Here is a 16204-nt window from a genome sequence, read left to right as displayed (position 1 = left end):
TTAACGAACCAGTTTGATTGTAGTATAACTTGTTTCTTGTGTATATTTGTACGCTCCAGAAGATGACCTTGACATGAAGGTTGAAACGTCGAATTGTAGATTTTAGTTATATTAAACTAAAGTTTTTATTCAAACACGGTAGTTGTCTCCATAATTTTCAAAAATGCATTTCAATTATGTTATTTAAGTATTTATCTCTATTCTGCCAGTCGCATCCTTCAGACCTCTGCAAGAAAACAAAAATATATATGAATTTTTATATATTATTTTCATTGGTATGTTTCTGCATTTGAAGAGGTTCATATAAATATTTTTTTTTCTTTCCAATATATTTAAAATATATAGGGTGCTTAAGGGTCAAAGCTGTATAACTGAGAGGAGACCTCCACATAGCCTTTAAAGGAATGCGGAGAACCAACCGGGGCTTCTGACCTAATGTCCAATCCTCACCTTCTCGTGGTACACCCTGTTGGGTATCTACTTTGATACTGAACGAACGAGGATGGGCTGGCAATTTGGGATTTAGCTGACCAAATTGTATTCTTATTGGTTAAACCAAAATAAAAAATGATGGTACAACATGACAAAATTTCATGCCGGCTGGGGCGTCACCCGGTTAAACAAGGCCCCCGTTGTTTTCGCCAGGGAACCAGAGCGAACAGCAAAAAGTCAGCTACTGGAACAAATCTGAAAACACACCCCAACTCAACATCACCAGAGTTAAAGATCGGTACTATCAACCTAAGAAGCCTGAATGGCAAAGAAATGGAGCTAGCTGAAGAATTAGATAAGTACCAGATCAACATAATAGGGGTGACTGAAACAAAAAAGACCAAAACTGGCGAGATCTTTCTGAGCAATAAATACAAAATGTTATATTCAGGCAATGACAATCAAGGAAAAGAAGGAGTAGCCATAGTATTCAACACAAAAAAAAGGCTAATCTTCTTGAATGGCAGGCAGTCTCAAGTAGAGTAATGTGAGCAAATATGAGAATGGGGAACTGGACAATGAGACTTATTTGTGCCTATGGTCCCACAGAAGGTTCTACTAAGGTAGAAGTGGAGGAATTTTTTGAGGCTTTAGAAACAGCAACTGACACAATGAAAAAGGAAAAGTTGGTCCTTGTTGGGGATCTAAATAGCAGAGTAGGAAATGATTGTGAGACATACAAAAATATTTTGGGAAAATTTGGAGAAAAGAGCAAATCTAATAATAATGGCAAATATCTGTTGGATTTCTGCTCAGGACATGGACTGGTTATTACTAACACCATGTTCCAACATAAAAATGTGCACAAATTCACATGGAGAGAAGAGGCAAGGAATAAGAAAAGTCTCATTGACTATGTTATTGTTGATAGCGATATTTTCTCTCTAGTGCAGGACACCAGAGTGTACAGAGGATTTGAAATTGGAAGTGATCACTATTTAGTCTGGAGCAGGATAAAATTGAATTTCATATTGAAAAGAATAACATATAAGAAAGTTTTAAAGCGAATAAAAGTTGAGCAGCTCTCAGATGTGAACTGTAGACTAAAATACAGAAAGATTATTGAAAAGAAAATGAAAGAGTTTGAGAACAGGAATCAAACCTTGGAGATTCAGTGGCAAACTCTGAAGGAAACATTGATTGATTCTGCCAGAGAGGCATGTGGTGAGGTTGTGTGCAAGGATAAAAAAATCAGAACTCCCTGGTGGACACAGGAAGTTAAAGAGGCAGTGAAGGAAAAGAAGAAAGCATATCAAAAGTTACTGGCAAATAAGTCAGCTTTTACTCTTACAGAATACAGAGACAAATGTAAGAAAGCTAAACAGTGTGTAAAACTAGCTAAACAAAAGTCATGGGAGGACTTTGGCAAAAACATTAGAAAATAAATATTAAGAAGGTGGTAAGATATTCTGGAGGTTGTTGAAGAAGCTTAGGCATGGAGGAAAGAGAGCTGTAAAAGGAGTTAGAGATGATAAAGGTGACATGAAAACAGGAGAAAGAGATATCCTTGAAGTACGGAGTAATTACTTTGAAAAACTGCTAAATGAAACAAGCAGTGATGACAGCACAGTGATAAAAAACACTGACCAGGCATGCAGTCAGGAATACATATCCATACTTGAAGTAGAAAAAGCCATCAAAGGCTTGAAATGTGGAAAGGCAGCAGGAGTAGATGATATTCGACCAGAAATGCTGAAGTATGGTGGTATAAGAGTCTTACAGTGGCTGCACTGCATAGTTCAGAAAGCCTGGACAGAGGGACGCATTCCCGATGATTGGAGAAGAGCTCTCATAGTACCCATATATAAAAAGGGAAATAAAACTGAATGTGAGAATTACAAAGGTATTTCCCTACTGAGTGTTCCTGGCAAGATCTATGCAAGTATACTTGAGAAATGGTTGAGAAAAATTGTGGAAGAAAAGCTTGGTGAAGAACAAGCTGGATTCAGGCCAAATAGAGGCTGTCAGGATCAGATCTTCACTTTACGACAAATAGTCGAGAAAGCATGGGAATATAACAAAGATCTCTATTTGAGTTTTGTCGATTTGGAAAAGGCATATGACAAGGTGCCAAGAGAGAAGCTATTCAATACGCTGCAGTTATATGGTGTCAATGGGGCATTATATCAAGCAATACTTAGTCTTTATTTGAGTTGTAAGTCAGCAGTTAGAATTGAAGGAAGTACAGGAAGATGGTTTAATGTTAAATCTGGTGTGAGACAAGGATGTACATTATCCCCTCTGTTATTCATTATCTATATGGATCACATTATGAAGGAATGTGGTATTAAACCTGATATCGAAATTGGAGATGTTAATGTCAGCTCTTTGCTTTATGCGGATGATGTTATACTTCTAAATAAATCCGGTACAAGTCTGCAAGATTCTCTGACTAAATTGAATAGCTGTTGTAATAGATATGGTATGAAGGTCAGCAATAAAAAGACAAAGACAATGAAAATAAGCAGAATCATTGAAAATGTCAACTGTGTTGTGAATGGAGAACCTGTGGAACAAGTAAAATATTTCAGCTACTTAGGCATGATTTTTACTGAAGATGGTAAATTAAATATAGAAATAGACAACAGAATCAACAAAGACGGTATGGTGGGAAGTCAAATGAATAAATTCATATGGAATAAGAAAGAAATTAGTCGGAACACTAAATTAGCTGTATACAAGACAGTGTTCAAACCAGTTTTAACTTATGGATCTGAGAGCTGGGTCAGAAGTGAAACACTTGACCAAAGACTAGAGACCGCAGATATGAGAGTCCTGAGAAAGATTAGAGGAGTGAACAGATGGCATCAATGGCAATATCATATTAAAAATGAGGATATTAGGAAAGAACTTGACATTGTCAGCATCCAGGAATGCGTTAGCAGAGCTAATCTCAGGTGGTATGGTCACTTAAATAGAATGGGAGAGGAAAGATTAACAAAACAAGTGTTCTCTGCCAGGTTGGCAGGAAAACGACCCAGAGGAAGACCAAGATATAGGTGGATTGATACGGTACAAAGTGCCTTAGACGATAGAAATATAAGATCTGATAATGTTGGAATCTTGACAAGTAACAGACTGATTTGGAGGAAAATTGTAGATAGGAAGTTAGTAATGATGTAATTTTTTCATGTAGTACTGTCATATCCTGTACACCCCTTGAGGGTACATGGCAGGAATTTGATGATGATATATTTAAAATAGCACTAGTTTCCACAAACCTTAAAATAAATATATTACATTCACTTAAGTCTCATAAATAAGGGAAGTGTAATACAAACAAGACATTTTTAATATGTTACGTAAAATTAACATTTCACATGAGATACTTTCTTTCAAAAAAAAAAATCAGATTTCAGAAATAAAAAAAGAAAAATTTGAACAAAACAAAACAAAATACAAATTCCTTTGCTAATCATTTCTAGGAATAACAACTTTGGTTTTCCAATACATTTAATACAATCAGTTCCAAAAGAGTCATCTCACTTTGACACAAACTAACAATAAACTAATTTTATTATAACATTCTTGAATTATTATCCTTCCTTAAACTGAAAGAAATATTTTTGTCCTACCTGAATAACCTTCAGTGTAAACACTATCAGAAATATTACCATGCTTCAGAAAATTATCCATGAGGAGAAACACTTAATAATATTAAACTGCTGGTTTTAAAGTTCTCTAAACAATCCATTCACTAATAATGAAATCAGCTGTCTGAACACAATTTCCTTCTCACTTCTTTTCTGTGGCAAGACAGAAAATTGTTTTCTGTCCTGCCACAAATGAATATTTTGTCTTCAGTTTATCTATTGACTAGAATAAATGCACGGTAAAGAAAACATACAGCAGACTAAAGGAAATAACTTTTTCTATTTTTAAAGTGCACACTGCTTTTTTATCCTTTTAAAACAATATTATAGTCCTTCTAAATTTTTATTTCTGTTGATTGGTCACATTTTAAAGAAAAATGCTTTCAGATAAATCTATAAGGTCTCTGAATCTGTTCCTTTAAATTCTTACTCTCCTCTCTAAAAAAGGAATCCACATCTCCACAACAAAACCAAAACAATTTCAACAACTACTGCTAATAGTTGCAATGCTTTCTCAATATATCTTATGCATGCAGGCACTCACTTCAAACGGCTGGCAATAGTTCTCTCCATGTACTGATAGGACAAAGACAATGTGTAAAATAAGTTTAAGCAAGAAAAATAGTTTTAATATACAGCGCGAGTCTATTTATGTAAAGGAATAATAAATTTCTTGACATATGTTGGCCAAAATTAAATGCAATTCTTGAACTTGAAAACTCAACATCGATCACCATTGCAAAACACTGCTGAATGTGCAGCATATTTCTAATTTCACAAATGAATACTTTAAAAGAAAACTGCATTACGTTCCTGTAAATAGGGGAGAGGATTTAATACATTTAGTTATATCTCTAATCTTTGTTATAAGATTGCTTAATATATAAATCAGCTAAATTATTCAAAAATAATATATGATATAGCTAAATTAAAGTCTCAGTCATCTCCACATCCCCCAAAAATCCAGCTGACCAATACAGCCATATCACAGGCCTTATTAAGAGAGATATCATTTTTTTTTTTATATGATAATCCTTTCAGCTACTTTGCCAACTTTTGCATATCCTTTGACCTTAAACTTTTAGTCTACCATCACTCATAGATCTCTAGCCCCATCAATTTCCTGCAATCCATTACCATTAATGTAATACATAGCATGAAAACATACTATGTATTACATTAATGATGCTTACTATGTCCATTCCTGAAGACACCAGAGTATGGAGAAACTGTCAATTTTTTAAAGTATGTGAATATTGCATATTACAGATATTGCAGATAATCAAAATGTTTAATATGACCACATTTAATTAAACAAGTAAATAACTTCAGTTAGCATTCAACTAAAAATTAAAATATCTCACACCTGCATTCAGTGCAGATTTCCTGGCTGAAACTTTATCTCCCATCATTTCCATAACTGATGGTGACGGACCAATGAATCTGATTCCAGCTTCAAGACATGCTTGAGCAAAGTCTGCTCGTTCTGACAGAAAGCCATAACCTGGATGTATAGCATCAACTTCATTTTCCTTTAATATAAAGTTAATAAATAAACCTGTTAATAAATAAGTTCATTCAATAATATTATCAAGTACTATGTAGAACTCATTTTTTAGTCAGTTCTTCTGAAATGTAAAAATATGTTGACAAGAACTACATTCATTTTTTAAACGTTTGAGTTAGTAATCAACACAAATGAAATCATTCAATGATGTTACTTCGACTAAGCAATTAAAATTTCACATAAATATATTCATTTTTGTCAACATATCTACTATAACTTTCAGATGCATAAAATTCACCCTGATCCAAAAGAAACCAACCAATAGCAAATTTGTGGATCAAATATTCTTGAAACATCAAGAAATTAAGAGCTCCAATTTGGGCTATTATGATAGCCCAAAAGTATTACTAAGAGTTTCTTATCGTCCCCTACCCATTAGTCTTCTATGTCAGATGTCATAAACTGGTTTTATGGTGCTCAAATTATCTTTTTCATTCATCTTTCCTGCTTTTATTATTATTATTCACTTCAAATACCAGATGTTTTTTTTTAGTTCTCGGCTTCCACTCTAAATAACTATATAAATAGATGTAATCTAATAATGAGTTTATTAATAATCTTAATAATGAGTTGCCCCAGTCCTGAAAATACTTCAGGCACAAACTTTTTTTTTTTGCTTATGCTTGGATAAAGGATTAAACCAAGTATATAATTTCTTCGTATCTTTAATTTTTAGATGTAATCTAAGTTGATAAATTCTTTGACATTAATTTCAAGCTATTTTCAAATATTTTCATTTTAATTGCTGTCAGCAGCACCATTTGTTTTCTAAAATGTTGATCATATCTGATAAATTTTAATTGTTTAATTAAAGTATGTTATAATTAGACTGTACCTTATATAGAACCAGCTCAGCACTTCAGCTGACCTTTTCCTCTTGTATTAGATAAATTAATTTATTCCAAATGGTCTCTCACTGTAACAATCTCACTTATGCAATTATCTATGAGGGATAGGAGAAAATAATGTACTTTTTTTCCCTTTTTTTTCTTAAGTATGCCAGAAAGCTTCATATGTCAAATACAGTAGTAGTCCACTTCCACCATAGTGAGTGGTGGTGCAATCAGCTACATAAGTACTTCAAAATGGCAGCTGTTATAAATGCACACATGAATCAGACAGTAGTGAATGAATTGTTTACTATGGAAGATGCAAGCCCAATGAAAATTGATACTAGTCTAAAAAAACATGTATGGAGATGATACTGTTGACAAGCACTGATGCCAAATCAGACACTAAGAGCGGTGAAACTAATCTCACACCAGTTTGCACACAAGGGATGCAACTGCAACATTTGATTGGACTGCTCTTTCTCATTCCATTCATAATCCATATCTGGAACCCTCTGCCTACCACCTGTTTAGCCCTCTGAAGAATGCACTCTGAGAATGGCATTTTGTAGATGAAAAGCTGAAACAAGCTGTTTGTGAAGGGCTAATGTCAGAGGAAAGACTTCTACAGGGTCAGTTTACAGCATCTTATTTAGCAGAATGTATACAGAGAATGGAAACACTAATGAAAAATGATGCAATGCTTGTGAATGATGGAGAATTAATCCATATAAAAGCACTGTTAACTAAATTTTCTTAGAAATAAAATAACAGCATTATTTTATAGGAACTTGACATTGTTAACATTCAAGAATATGTGAGCAGGGCTAATCTTAGATGGTATTGGTCACAAACAGAATTGAAAAAGAAAGACTACCAAAGCAGGTGTTAGATGTCAAGATGACAGGAAAAAGACCCAGAGGAAGACCAAGATCTAGGTGGACTGATTCAGTCAGAAGTGTCTTAGATTGAAATGTTAGATATGACAATATTGCAGTGCTGATGAGTAAAAGACTAATTTGGAGGAAAATTGTTGCCAGGAGATTAATAATAATAACAACAATGGAAACCTAATCATGTAGTACCATCATTGTAACCTGCACATATCAAATTTTATATTTATGTTCGTAATGCCTCTTATATTCGTATGCAATTTCCATTTCACTAAAACTTGTGCATAATAGTAAAATCTTATCTTTTTATAGATTACTACAAATAATGAAGTGAATTTTCTATTTCCTACTTGTTATAGCAAACATAACTATAGACCACTGAGGACCTATAGCAGATTTACTTAAGAGGATAACATTATATGTGCAAAGCAAAGAACTAAATATCTTCTATGCTGACATCAGATTTAATAACACTTTCATGATGCGCTTCAAAAAGATTATAAAACACAATAGAGATAGTATACCTTGACTGACACCAGATATATCCTACAATTCAAGTAATAAGCATTTAAGTAGTAGGAGAGGCAGTTAGATGTGTGTAGTAGAGGTGCCCTTCTGCAATGAGTCCTTGGACTCCTTGGAGGTGTCACATAATAATATCTCCCTATTCTTAAAGTTCCAATTTATAACGTAGCATTAGTGTTGTGGAATATTCCCCCCCCCCCCCGGATTGGTCATATTCTGAGATTCCTGTTATATTCCCATGATTTCTTTACTACAGTCAGCTTACTAAAGCAAATCAGTAGGGGACCACAGGAGTAGATTGCTATAGTGGATTTTGTTTAGCATAGAGGTGTGCCTATGGGATTTTGGCCATGACAAAACACCATTATAGATAGTTATACAGGGTGTTCGGGATAAATTTGACAGTTTCGTAAGGAAAAAGAAAATCTTCTTTGTATCTATTAAATTTAATGAATTGACAAAAAAACATTACAGGCAGAGTTAATTACAATACTATCAACAAGATTTACTCAAAATAACCACCATTAGCATCGATCACAGCTTCAATTCTGCTTCGGAACCTCGAACAAGCTGATGCTACAGTCTCCCTGGGAAGGGCCGCAAAAACTGTTTTAATTTTATCCATTAACTGGGCTTTTGTATTACTGGAAGTGCGATTGGTGTCTTTTTCAACTGCGCCCCATACAAAATAATCCATGGGGTTAAGGTCTGGGGAGTTTGGAGGCCAAACATTTGGACTGGTGAAGTCGTAGAAATTTTCAGACAACCATTTTTGACTTTTCCCAGAGGTGTGGCAAGGGGCCGAATCCTGCTGCCATACATACGGCCTACCATTGGCTACCCTTGTTATCCAGGGCTTGACTACAGTTAGCAACTCCACGAACAAAGCCCGAATTCCAATGCCAGGGTTCTTCAACACCTGTTCCTGCAGATTTGCGAGGAATTCTGCTGTACGAACGCAATCAGATCGTCTGCTAGGGATCTTTCTTCTTGCTACATCCTCGTAGTCACCATTGCAAGTCTCTAGTTCATGCCTGATTGTTTTTACTGTATTCAGGGAGCATTGGGCAGCAGTCGTAATATCCTTATTTTGATGGCGGGCACGAATCATCATGATACAAGTTATTCTCTTCCATGATTCAGGTGGGTTCCAGCTATCCATCCTTTCTGACATCTTGTATATGAATGAAGAAGGGTCCAAACTTTTAAATGAAGAGAAGTGTGTGTTAATACATGTAACTTACGGAAAAATATAATTAATTATAAATATGTCAAATTTATCCCGAACACCCTGTAACAGTGTCTGCTATAAGGAAACAACTGTATTTGTTAAAATCTGGTTTTAACTTAACATACACCAAAATATACAAATAAAAGTGATAAGTTTATAGCATATTAGTACTTAATTATTATTACTAACACCAGAGTTCAATGGAGTCAAAAGATTCATTGCAGGAAGTATATACTGCTACACACAAAGCTCAAACTGCTTTAAACTCATTCAACATCCTCCACATTCATCACATTATCAGGCAAGTCATTCTATTCACCAACCCACTCTCCATGAAAAGACCCTGCTCCTTACGCCTTTGCTCATCCCCTCATACAGTTTCTGGGAATAGCCTCCTGTTCTATTCTCCCATTCTACAGGGTGGCCATAAATTAACTTTCCCTCTTTGGAGGTATTAGCTTTCTCATTCTGTGTATTAGCTAAAACTAATACACAGAATGAGACCACATTTTATATTGAAGGAATTCTTTCGATATGTAGCCAGCAAAAGAAAGAATGATTATGGAAGGATGACATTGATTGGAGGAAATGGTATAAAGACAGCTGTTGCAGAATGTGTGGTGGAGATACTTAATGAGTAGTTCATAAAGATCTTTCAATCTTGTGAATGTGACTTCATGGAGAGATTAAGAGCAGTTGATGATGGGGAGGAGAGAGTGACTGTAAGTGAGCAAGAGGTGTTTGGGGAGTTGAGTAAACTAGATGTAAATAAGGCTGTGGGACTTGATAATATATCACCACGTATTCTGAAGGAATGTGCCAGAGAGTTGACACCTGCCTTGACATATTTTTTTAATACGAGTCTTGCACTTGGTCAAGTCCCTAAAGAGTGGAAGGAGGGCAAGATTGTGCCACTTCATAAAGGAGGTGATCGAACTCAAGCATCAAACTATAGGCCTATCTGTGTGTCAGGTGTTGTGGTTAAGTTGTTGGAGAAGCTTGTGAGAACTAGGATCCAGAGTTGGGTTGACAACAATGGTATAATCTTTGCTGGACAGCATGGATTTGCTAAAGGGAGGTCGTGTTTTAGTAATCTACTTACTTATTACAATAAAGTGACTGCTTCCTTGGACAGAGGAGAAGGATACACAGTAATATACTTGGATTTCGCAAAAGCTTTTGATAGAGTACCTCATAATAAGTTGACAGTCAAACTAGAGCAGATGGGGTTGGATATTAGATTAGTGCATTAGATTGGAGACTGGCTATCTGATAGGTATCAACAAGTTGTGTATGGGGGTGCAATATCCAGGAAAAGGAAAGTCACTAGTGGAGTGCCTCAGGGATCTGTTTTAGGGCCATTACTGTTTAACTTGTATATTAATGATATTGGCGAAGATTTGGATGGAGATATTCAGTTGTTTGCAGATGATGCAAAGTTAGGACGAACCATAAAGAGTAGTGAAGATGTTGTGGCCTTGCAAGAAGACTTGAATAAATTGAGTGATTGGGCAAGCAAATGGGGATGTGAGTTCAATGTTGCAAAATGTAAGGTTTTAAAATTTGGAAAACAAAGATGGGATGCAGAATTTATGCTTGGTGAGAATATATTGTTGGAAGTAGAGGAAATAAGAGATCTGGGAGTGATAGTGGATAAGGATCTAAAATTTAGGGGACACATCACCAAAATTGTGAAGACAACACAAAGACTTCTGGGAATGATGAGGAGGACACTGACATGTAGAAGTAGGGAGATTCTTGTTCCATTGTATAAGGCTTTGATTAGGCCACACATGGACTATTGTGCCCAGATTTGGTCACCTGGTTTTCAGAAGGATGAAGAGATGTTGGAAAGGGTCCAAAGGCGACTGACTAAGGTAGTTTCTGACCTCTGGAATGTCGAGTATGAGGAAAGATTGAAAAGATGTAATTTGCAGAGTCTAGTGGAGAGAAGGAAGAGGGGAGATATGATAGAGACCTACAAGTTGGTAAGGGGTTGTTATAGGATCAATGGTGGAGAAGTTCTACAGAGAATAGTGGGAGATCAGGGGAGAACCAGAGGTCATCCCTGGAAACTGTATAAAGAGGGTGTGAGTAGGGGAGTGAGAGGCAGGTTTTTTCGTGCAGAGTTGTGAATGATTGGAATGCCTTGCCTGAGAGTGTGGTGTCTGCAAGGAGTTTGAATGTGTTTAAGACCCGGTATGATGAGATGTGTGTGTGAGATAAAAGGACCTCCTAGGTGAGTCTTTGACTCCATGAGGTCTTGTTTAATAATAATAATAATAATAATTTGATACAATTGTAAACCAGAGCCCCAGATGTTGAATGTACACAAAAAAAATAACTCAGTGTTAATCAAATCATACATTTTTTGGTAGCTGTTTTCTTTTTTGTATAAGTGCAAGCCACGTGACATGAAGCTCAGTAATGTGCACCATATTCAAGTAGAATCTGACTGGAATGCAGGTCATGAAAAAGCAGCACCTCCAGCAGAGGCATCAGATATCTAACTGCTGGTGTGCAATGATAAGCAATCACAGTATGCTGTCCTATGTAAGAATTAAACAGCTATGGTCTCTGGCAGAGCAAGAGACAATGATGGAGTGCAAACTGCTCATGAGGGATAAATACTAGCATGTTGAGTGCATGTAATGTTTTATTTATATTTATGCGAAGAGCTTGTATAATCTTTTGCATGCATGACAAATAGGCGAATGGTAGTCTAATGTGTATAATATTGAACTTTGCAACATAGGAAAAAAAAATACTAATCTGCACATGTTTGGTTAGACAGATTATGTTTGAGGAATAGTTAGAGGACAGCAGGTTAATTTGCTTTGACAAAGATTCTGAAAGGGTGAAGCAAGAAATGCAGAATGAATAAGATCCAATCATCACAGGATACTTTCCCTTGAAGAAGAGTATTTTTGCCATAATAAAGCTGAGTGAACAAACAAACCATACAGAAAGAAGTAAGAAACGTCAATCAAAACCCAAACAGAGCATGGAGGATATTAATGCTCATGCAATGATTTCTGAGGTGATGAATATGTCATCTAAGAAAAAAGTGAAAGAGAGCATTGATAAATGATAATTATTATTAATCATTTTTGTTATTTAAGTGATAAGCATGTGCAAGAAATGCAAGTCAGAAACAAGTACCAAGAACTTGGTTCATGTTGCTATTAGGATAACAATTTGTCCCATTTTTAACTCTGAGTGAAGATTGTTTTTTTGGGAAAGCGTACATACACATTTCTGCTGAGCATCTGAACTCATTAGTAAGAGCCCAGAAACAGATAAGATCAACTGCATGCTGAAGTTGTCTTTCAGTAATTCTCATGTTACAAGAATGACAAAAAAAAAAAAAAAATTCAACATAAAACTGTAGGAGGAAGTTTTTCAGTGATTGGGTAAACTTTGAGAGTAAAGTGTTGCACTTAAGTTGGAGCCTTGGGGAACATCCTCTTGGCAGTATGACTGGGATTAAGTACTCCCACTCAGAAGACTCAGCTAGAGAGAAAGGTAATTAAGAAGGGACATGTTCCCCAAGACTCAGATTATATAGGTCTTTTAAGACCTATATAATCTAGTTCGATATAGATCTATATAAATAGTGTATTTAAAAATACACCAGTTTCCACACTGTATTATAAGCTTTTTCCATGTCAAATTGAAAAACAAACAAGATTTCAGGAATACATCACACATAGCTGGCCTGGTTGGCTGAGTGGTTAGCGTATCTGCTCTCCAGCCAAAAGGCTGCGGGTTCGAATCCTGCCGTGAGCATGGATGTTTGCGATTGTCTGTGAAAATACTAGTGGTGGTGGTTGGCAGTAGATGGTGTTGGTGTAGTTGTGGTTCATTGTAGCTGGTGAATTCAGTGGTGGAGACAGATAGCTGGAGAGTAGGTGCCCTCCCTCGATGAGTCTTTGGACTCCCAGGACGTGTCATATAATAATAATAATTTCTAAACCATATAAGTAGCACAACAACAACAGAGAAAACATCACTGCTTTCTAACCATATTAACCATCTTCTTCAAGACATTACAAAAACAGCTGGTCAGAGTGATAGGTAACTAATAATTTTCTTATGTTGGATCTTTTCCTGGCTTTGAGAATACAATGATAACTGCCTTGTGTCATAAATACAGAAACCCTCAATTATTCGGTTGTACAGTAAAAGAAAGATCTACAGAAGTTGGTGCAGCATGTTTCATCTCAAAATGGAAGTCATCAGACCCAAAAGCACTAGTTGATGAGTGGAACAGCATAAAATTCTTTTTAGTTCCTTCTCAATGAAAGGCTGATTATATGACTATAAGACATTTGAAAGGAATTTAATCTTGTATTTCCTGAATTCAAAAATTCAGGAGGACACAGCTCTTACTTTCGGTTCAGCAACTATGCATCTATTATGCTCCAGGAAAAATTAATTTGTGTTCAATATACATCTTTTATTTTCCAAATTTTATCCCATACTACTTTTGCATGATTGAGAGATCTATGATTGTTTTTGACCAACATCTAATGTATGGGCAGTGCTTTAGCCCAAGAATATTTAAAAGCTAAGAAATTTGATGTCAGGATATCTCTGAAATATGAATCCTGTGATCTGCCTTGATCTTTTTTTTATTTGGCAGTTTGATACTTAAGGTTCTATACTTTTGGATAGTGAAAATCGAGATATTTATGAAATTGCATTTGTCACTGCCTAAAAATACATGCATCACTATGTCATTAATAGGCATTTGATTAACTGCCTGAGGAGTATTCCTTTCTTTTATAGTTACATGGTGTGCCAGAATTCATTATAATAAATTATGGAGACAACTACTGTGTTAAAATAATAACTTGAATTTAACATAAACTGAAATAATCACCTGATATTTCAATCTTCATATCAAGGTCATCAATTTGGAGCGTGCGTGCACACACACACAAGAGAGAGAGACCATATTACAATACACAGAGTAAGCTTATGTTACACTAATCTGGTCAACCACTAACACTACAGGCCTGACCTCCGGTAAAACAACATAATACATTGAAGCTAGAGTCCTGTCATATTTATTTGGCTAGAGATAACTAAACATATAAATTGAAAGAAAGTTAGGCTAGAAATTACCCAGAGAATTAGAATAAGTGTTGATAATGGCCATATGAAATAAGAGCTGAAATTACTGCTTAGTCTGAAAGGGGTTTGCTGGAGAACTAGAAACAAGTTATGTGAGCTGAACATATGCCATCAATATTCTTGGGATGTTTGGGAACCATTATTGTTTAGACTCGGATGACTGATCAAAACTTCACAGGCTTCATTAAATTTGCATTCAAATGAGGTGGTGAAGTGCAATACATAGACTCTCCCACTCAAATGCTAACCTCACCTTCCGTGGTTCATCCTGTTCTTAAAGTACAAACAAGGCACTGGCGACCAAGTATGGGTTGTTTAACCCTAACATCCTAACAGAGTAAATGCTGTTAGATTTGCCCAGAGGCATTAAGTAGCTGCCCTACCACTGCACTTACCCAGCAACATGCTAATAACCTGCCTGGGAAAATTCAATATACCTTCAAGTCTCATCCAAAGAAAAGTCGGATGGATTATCAGGGAAAAGACTACAATTCAGGAAATGGAAAACGAAATTGGAAAAAGGAACGCATAATAAAGATTGCAATATGGAATGTGAGAAGCATCATACAAAGAAGAGGAACTTGATAAAAAACTAAACCAAGCTAACAAAGATATCTATAGTAACAGAAACAAAGAAAAAACAAAAAGGTACAAAAGAAATAAACAACTATATACAAATATACAGTGAGGTAAAAAAAAAAAAAAAAAGCAGGTATAATGATTATGGTATATAAATCTCTAAAGAACAATATTGTATTTATAACTATTTGAACGAAAGACTAATAGAAATTAGACTCAAGACATTAAGAAACCACATAACAATAATTGGTGCATATGCACCAGAAGAGGGAAAAGCAGACAGTAATATTCTTCATAAAGAATTACAGAATGCCATAGATAAAACAAACTAAACTGACTATTTACTACTATGAGGAGATTTAAATGCCAGAATAGGAAACAAAAAATACAAAACAAACATGGGTAATTCGGCAAAGATACATGTACTCAAAATGGTCACAGACTGCGAGATTGTCATTTATAATAATATGAGATTAATGAATTTGGTGTTTAAACAAGGAAATACATAAATATACTTGGTCAAGCCAGAGGATGCAAATCAGTAATTGATTACATTATCACAATTTTAAATTAGCAGAGTTAATTTTAGATGCAAGAGCATATCGAGGCTTTGAATTAAACTCTGATCATTATATTATTAGACACCACCAGGGTGTCCAAAGACTCATCGAGGGAGGGCACCTGCTCTACAGCTGTCTCCACCACTCAAATCCACCAACTGACCTCAACTACAACAACACCATCTACCGTCAACCACCACTAGTTTTTCCTCAGACAATCACAAACATTCATTTCCATGGTGGGATTCGAACCCGCAGCCTTTGGCTGGAGAGCGGATATGCTAACCACTCGGCCAGCCAAGCCAGCTGGTATCAGCAATGTATCAATTTATATGGTATCAGCAAAATTTTAATTTAAACCAAAGTGGCTAAAAATACATAAAATTGAAAATTCTTATCAACCGAGTTACAAAATTTCTTCATTACAGGATCCCCATGTTAGACAATATCAAAAATGCCCAAACTTAAAAACAGAATCTACACATGAATCAAGTGACATAGAAGAGGAATGAGCAAATTTGAAACAAATTCTCACAAAAGCAGCAAGCAACAGAAAGTTTAGGAATAAAACAAAAATGGATTACAAAAAGAGGACTATAAGACTGGAACAAAAGACATCGAAAATATAATAAAAACAAAAAAAAAGGACAGTTACCAGAAATGGCTAAATTCCAAAACAATAGAAGCAGAAATAGAGTATAAAAGAAATAGTGCAATTGCAAAATGAGAAGAAAGAAAAAAACAGAGATGGAACAATTTCGTAACAGAACTAGAAAAGGATATATTTAAGCCACA

At 35.5% G+C, this 16204-nt stretch overlaps 1 protein-coding gene across 2 annotated transcripts in view; it reads right to left on the bottom strand.

The window, feature by feature from the left end:
• PCB (Pyruvate carboxylase) overlaps positions 1 to 16204 on the bottom strand; it is a 553291-nt gene that overhangs the window by 407078 nt on the left and 130009 nt on the right. For both annotated transcript variants that reach the window (XM_090392830.1, XM_090392839.1), the window contains one exon: positions 5452 to 5617. In XM_090392830.1, coding sequence (XP_090248956.1) covers positions 5452 to 5617 — 166 coding nt within the window. The remainder of the gene's footprint in view (positions 1 to 5451; positions 5618 to 16204) is intronic.

This window comes from Typopeltis vanoorti, chromosome 1, assembly GCF_054136105.1.
Source record: "Typopeltis vanoorti isolate ZY-2024b chromosome 1, IOZ_Tvanoo_1.0, whole genome shotgun sequence".
Taxonomy (NCBI): Eukaryota; Metazoa; Arthropoda; class Arachnida; order Uropygi; family Thelyphonidae; genus Typopeltis; species Typopeltis vanoorti.
Note: the sequence above shows the minus strand (reverse complement) of the source record. Positions and strands in the feature narration are given on the sequence as shown.